Consider the following 7148-nt stretch of genomic DNA (forward strand, 5'->3'; position numbering starts at 1 on the left):
GGAACGACGGTGGACGGTCGGAAAGCAACCCGAAGTTATGACGGCTCCACGTTTCGGTGTCGGGCCCCACCATGGGAGCCTCCGGATCCGATGTTCGCCGTTGGATAATCTGAGTCTCTTGGGACCATTCATCTTCCGGCACGTGTACAGGATCCCAGCGACCTGCGCCTGAGTTGGCAGGGCAGAGGTCCGTGTTTTTGAATTTGGGTCGAATCAATAGAAAATAAGTAAAATAAATATTTAAAATGTATCTAAATTTATTAAAGATAAATATATTTTATTTTTATGATTGGATCAACGATCGAATGCTTGAGTTTAGATGAATGAGATTACTCTAAGATATCTAATTAATTTTGAAAGTGATTGATACAATCTTATCAAAAAAATTTATTGATTATTAGAATAAATTTAAAAGTATATATGACTTCGTCATCCAACAACTAATATTTTTATTAAAAAATATATTTTAATATATCGTAATTAAAATTTAAACGGTAAATACTTGAGTAAACCACTTAACATTTTACTATTGCCTCTTAACTTTAACCTTTCAAAGTAATTACAATTTATAATTTAGAATCATCAATTACGATTCGATTCACAAGTTGAGATGATTCAAAATTATTATTATTATTTTATTTAAAAAATATAAAATATATCATATATAAAAAATCTATTGATTTAAATTGTCTACCTAATATAAGAAAATTGAAGTCAATCATTTCGGTATTAAAATCTTGTCCTTTAAAAGTTACATTTCTTTTATTGTTTTTACAACTTTTGCTCAATTAGAACTTTTATTGTTTTAAATTTTAAATTATTTTTATTTTAATAATTTTTTATCTAATATTAATATTATTATATTTTAGTATAATAAGATATATGTATCATTTAAAATATATTTTTTAATTAATTTTATATGTTCGATGATAATTTTTATATATATATAATTTTATTATTAAATAAATTATATTCTTTAATAAAATTATTATTATCATACTAGTTAAATAGTTTTATAAATTTAATATTGAATGAATAAAATGATAAATTAAAATCAATGAGTAATTAATTGAGTTAAATGAGATTAATAAATTTAATGAATTAAAAGTATAATAGTTCCAAATTCAAATCAAATAAATTGTAAAATTAACTTTAATAAAAAAATAGCATAAACTCATATCAACAATTTAAAACAAATAAATTATAAAATTAATTTTAATAGATAGGTAGAATAATTCCATCTTAGAGAATTTATTTACCACACTATTAATATCAACTAAAATATTATAAATATTATTAAATAAAAAATAATGCTTAAAAAATCTAAAAAATATATTTAAAATTTTAAAAATAAAATAATGAATCGGTGCCGGTTCACCAGGGGCTAACCTTTAATCGGCCGGTCCGAGGTCGGGTCTACTTAAAGCTCTAAAATGGATTAGTAATTATACTAACAAGAGAAAACTAGAACGATTTTAAAAGAGCACGATAGAATTGACCTAAACTAAACCAAGCGATTAAGTAAACGGTCTATTTATCACGCTGATAGTGTGGCTTCCTTGTAGTTGGACCAACAAGGAAAATAAAAGTACGATAAATATAATAAAGGATGCTCTTTTAATTTTTACTCTTTTTTTTTACGGTAATTGATACGAGGTAAGTTAGGAGATCTTGATCTATGCAGGAGCCGTGTGGCATGATCCATGACTTAATCAACATAGATTACATGTAGCATGCTAATAGTCTCTGATCGATCGAGCTGAGCCGATTTTGACCTACCAACCTCTCGAGTTGTCGATTTCTCGAGCACTACTGCGGAGTCCAACTTGCCGACCTCTTGAATCACGTCTGAGACTTCCCGATTTGCTAAGTTGATCTAATCGCCAAACCGATCTCCCGAGTTGTCAACTTCCTGACCTCTCGAGTTCTTGACCTCTCGGGCTATTCCCGAGTTCTCGACCTTCCAAGTTCCTGACTTTCTGACATCTTGGCATGCGAAAAGATACCATAGATATCAATATTCATTTGGTGGAGGTGCGTCCCTTGGCCTTCTCTACGGAGGAGATGTATCTTTTGGACTTCTCTCCCTATATAAGATAAAGGGAAAGAGGACTCAAGAGAGGATATCATTTAGTTTTATCTACTTTTATTCCATTCTTTATTTCATTTCGTCATTCTATTATATTCTTTTGGGGATCCATAACGAGTTGGACATCGAAGGGACCTCATTGGGAAACTCCCGTGAGCCTTATGATACGTGTTATTCTCCACAAGATCTACCACATTATAAGAAGAAAGCGAGGAGAATGCTTTGACGTCATGGAGAGATTTTTGAACCGGAATAGTGATCATATGAAGGACTACATTAGATATCTTTTCAATCGGGATTGATTGGTTGTTTCGATGAATCAGCTATATATATCGGCAACAAGGCTATCTAGCTCCGACTTGACACGATTCTTATTCTCAAATATTTGATCATATTCATCACTCACTCAATTCAGTTAGATGATAGTTTGTCTCCTAATTTGGCCCCTTGCTGTCCTACCTCATGTTTACTTGAAAGTTTGAAAAAAACAAAAAAAAACAGAAAAGACCCTAAACTCTTGTTTACTTCAACAGACACAGAAAATTATGAGCCCTAAAGAGAGAGCATTAATTAATTATTATACATGAACTTAACACAATTATTAATTATTTTATTCTTCATCATAGCAATTAAGCACATCATATATATATACATGCATACTGAAAGACCTGTCTTAGCTTGTTTACTACGACAGACACAGCTGCTTACTTCTAGTAGAGCTTCAAGAACCTGAGCCTGCCAGAAATGGAAAGACTGAATCTATGAGAACTCACTCACTGAGATATGCATGCTCCAAATTTAGCAAACAAGAAAGGCAGAATCTATATAATGACCAATGAATTGAACATGCATGACAGATGGCAGTGCCATATATGCAAGGCGTTGAGTGGCATGCAAGACAATGCACGTTGATTGAGATCTTTTTTTTTTCTTCTTCTTCTTCTTCTCAAATGAATAATTTCTGCTATTTAATTTCTTGCTTATCAGAGATTATTAGATAACTCGATCGATATTATAGCTTGTTTGGAGATAAATACTCCGGCAAAAAAATTTATTTATGGAGTAAAGGAATGCGAAGGCACCTTTGCTCCTGGTCGGCGGCGGCGGTGCCTTGGCGGCGGGCATTGTGGGTGGTGGTGGGGTAGTGGTAGAACGGCTCGGCGGCCGACTCGATGAGCTGGATGTCATCGAGGAGGCGCTCGTAGTGGCGGGCCACTTGTTCGACGGACTTCCCGCCGCCGACGGCCCTGGCGACGCGGGCCCAGCGGTCGGGGGTGCCTTCCCCGTAGCGCGCCAGCGCCACCTCGAACCGCTTGTTCTCCTCCTTGCTCCACGGCTCCGCCGGCGGCCCTCTGCGGCGCGTCGACGAGCCAGAAGCCATGGCGATGATCTCGGTGGCCTTCTGTGGCTTGGCCGTCGTCTCCATGGCTGCCTAATTATAAGGAGGTGGTGGTGGTGGTGGTGGTGGTGGTGGTGGTGGTGGTGGTGGGGCAGCGGTGCTTCGTTGGGGATTCTGCATGCAGAGAAGAATATTGAGCTGAGCTTGTAAATTTTATGCAGATCTAAAGAACTCGAATTGTATTCTAAAGTAGATCGATATAGCCTACTGTGTTTTTTTTTTTATTTTTACTTATTTTTTAATTTTTTATATGAAAGTAAATTTAAGAGAATAAGATGAATTAATGGAGTTTATTCTAAGTGAGTTAATTAATTTAATAATCTTGAGATAATCCTGAGTTGTTTGTAACTAATTAACTAGATCTTTCAACATGTTTCTATATATAGTAAATTACAGCCTTATAATTAACTTAATTACACAAAGAAAAAGGTACATGATGATGATGCTTTGTGTTCTAAGAACACATATATGAGTGTGAATCTAGTTGCTCAAAAGGTTGTTTATGGCGGAGAAGATGCGAATCGAAAAGGTTCTCTTCAAACCTTTTAGGTCACAGTCATGTTTACGAGAGAAGATAGAAAATTGGGGAGAAAGATGATCGAGAATAAAGCGAGAAAACTTTTAAAGAAAAGGAAAGGAGGTAGTGGTTTGTTGAAAGATCATTTTTGGCCCTTCATATTGCTAGTGAAATTCGTTATCGCCAATGACTTGTTCGCATTAGTAGGATGATGAGTACGCCATAAGATTCATTGGTGGATCTATGATCCCTTCAAATTAGTCATGATCGAGGTTGGAATAGTTTTCTCTCTTCAAATTTATTAGTAATTATCTCGAAATAGTAGCACTTCAAATGAGTTTTCAACCTTTAATATTGCATTAAAACTTTTATAGAGAAAAGGAGATAAGGGAGACATTCTTGAGGCATAGTTACTTGCAATCTAATGAATATACAATCAATTATTTTAGACGCTAATTTTACTTGTTCGTCCTTAGGCACATCTGCCTTCGATAAACACTCTCACACTTATAAGTATTTGTAAGAAGACTTTATTTTTTTTCATAACTTATAAGGAGTTTCATTGGTACTTTGATATAATAACTTATTAAGAATGTGGATAGTTAAAAGAATAGTTTCACCTCACAAAGTACCGTAGGGTAACCCTAAGCTTATCGATATAATGTTCATTATTTTTTTCGATGTACGACTCTTGCATTCAACAATACTATTATAGGGGTTGTTGGTTGAGAAACAATGCCAACTTAGTGCAAAAATTCTTGAATGGATCCATATATTGTACTTCTTTATCATTGACGATAATTTTGCTATTTTTTTCCAAGTTGATTTTCAACCTAATTCTTATAGTGAGTGATGCGGGAAGTCACGGAAGGCTAAGTGTATGGTCAGAGATCAGGCCACGGGGGCAAACCCCTTCGCCCCATCAGAAGGGATCTCGTCCCGGCATACTCGCTCAAGTCTCGTCCCGGCATACTCGCTCAAGTCTCGTCCCGACATACTCGCTCAAGTCTCATCCTGATATGCCCTCGCGTCTCGACACAGGCCTAACCTCAATGGTAGGCTTTAACCCTAGCCCTGATCTTCTGACACCAACCACTGCCACCACCGCTGGGAAGGCTCAAGGCCGGTGTGCTGCAGGTACACCATTACTTTCGGCGTCCGTCTTAGTCGCCCCCACTCGCATTAATGGTGACCCCTCAGCGCATTAATGGCACTCCTCGTATCTATACGTGGCGTGCTCTTCTAACCTCATGGTTTGCACGCATTATCATGAAACGGGCATGGAAGATCAGTCTGACCTTCCCTACGAGCTCCTCCTATAAGCATGGCCTAGGATAGGAGGGACAAAGAGAAGGTTCTTCTGATGATAATATCCGTATCCGAGGCATAGAGTGGCCGCCCTCCCAGACTAGCCTCAAAGGTTGGTTATAAAAGGAGTAACTCAGGACCATGCAAGGGGGTATGAAAAATAACAATATATCTCTTTTCCTTTCTCTTGGCCCTCAGGGGAAAAACCCTAACTTGAGCGTCGGAGTGGCTCACCGGGTTCCCCGGAGAGTCAGTCTAACCTCTCTTGCTTAGTGTATTTCAGGATCCCGTTGGAAGTTCCCAGAGGTTCCCCAATCTAAACTCTGATCGGTGATCACCCTTGCCAGATAGTCCGTTGACTGGTGGCTTGACCTTCTACGACATTTGGCCGGAACAGTGAGTATTTAAACACTTTAAGGATTTCATTCATATTCATTAGCAAATGGACCTAACAATTGTTAGGACTCGTGTAAGCTAGAGGGGTTGAATAACTTCGATTGTATTGAGTTGATTGCGTAGCGAAAACTTGAACAAATTGACAACACAATGCTAACAAGGTAGGTTTTAACTAGGTTCAAATCCTTTCAAAGCTACTACATCTAAAGTTTAGTCCTAACGACTATCACTATTAATCCTTCTCCTTCTCGAACATCTTCTAGAGATGAAGAAGCCTCTTGTAAATATGTAGTTACAAACAATACAAGCATATACAATGAAAGTAAACTACTTTACATAAACTTGCTTTGAACACTTTCTTATTATTTGAAATTGCCTCTTATCAACCCAAAAATGCAACAACACTTTATACTCAAACCTCTAAGAATCGACACCTTCGATTTGCCTTTAAGGTTGCAGTCGGGCTAATTTTCACCTAGCAATCGACTGCTTCACCAATTGATTGTCTTATTGTAATTAGAACGTCGACACCCGCATAATGACTCTTTTTATCTTAGCAATCAATTGATAAGTCACAAAAATCTATTGCTTACTTCCAATCGATTTGGGAAGCTTCTATTTGCTTAACATGGTATATCAATCGATTGTTGCATCTCAACAATCAATTGCTAACCACCAATTAATTGTTATCACTATTAAAACCGATGGAATCAAAATATCTCCACAATGGCATGATATTGTACACTTTGAGCCTAAATCCTCATCACTTTGTTCTTGGACTCTCCCCAAAAGGCCTTATACCAATGGAGATACTTTCCATCCTTTTAACCCCATGATCTTTTTCATGTACTTTAGATGTGGGACTATGTTTGCACCCTTGCAACCCAACAATCCCCCCCTCAAACAAAGGACCACAGGCCCCCCTCAAACATCGTTTTTAATGTCTGAATCCTCGATCCATCAGGATTTTTATCCCTCGGTTCACCCGACCTACTAGGATTTTCCACCTAGCCGCAGCTAGGACTTTTTGCCCCTCGGTCCACCCGACCTACTAAGACTTCCCACCTAGCCGCAACTAGGACTTTTTACCTCTCGATCCACTCGACCTACTAGGACTTCTCACTTGATGTCTGGTCCTCTTGATTCAGACACGGGACTTTCCACCTAGCCGCAGCTAGGACTTTTTGCCCCTCGGTCCATCCGACCTACTAGGACTTCCCACCTAGCCGCAACTAGGACTTTTTACCTCTCGGTCCACTCGACCTACTAGGACTTCTCACTTGGTGTCTGGTCCTTTTGATTCAGACACGGGAGCACCCACTTCCTTTGTTTAAGGTTCAAACCACATGGTTAGATCTGGATCATGGCTCATCCGACGGTTAGTCCGGTGAAGAGCAGTCTCACTCTGATACCACTTATTAGTACCGATGGATTCAAAA

The 7148-nt window shown here is 37.9% G+C and overlaps 1 protein-coding gene across 1 annotated transcript; it reads right to left on the reverse strand.

Annotated features, from left to right (window-relative positions):
- Window positions 1-2799: 2799 nt before the first annotated feature.
- LOC141829720 (protein RADIALIS-like 4) lies at window positions 2800-3470 on the reverse strand. Its single transcript, XM_074717246.1, has 2 exons — window positions 3172-3470; window positions 2800-2824 (listed from the first exon to the last, which is right to left on the reverse strand). The coding sequence occupies exons 1-2, from the start codon at window positions 3468-3470 to the stop codon at window positions 2800-2802; spliced, it is 324 nt and encodes a 107-aa protein (XP_074573347.1).
- Between the last annotated feature and the right edge of the window lie 3678 nt (window positions 3471-7148).

This window comes from Curcuma longa, chromosome 5, assembly GCF_044706935.1.
Source record: "Curcuma longa cultivar G26 ecotype Majalengka, Jawa Barat chromosome 5, ITB_CL_G26_1.1, whole genome shotgun sequence".
Lineage (NCBI taxonomy): Eukaryota > Viridiplantae > Streptophyta > Magnoliopsida > Zingiberales > Zingiberaceae > Curcuma > Curcuma longa.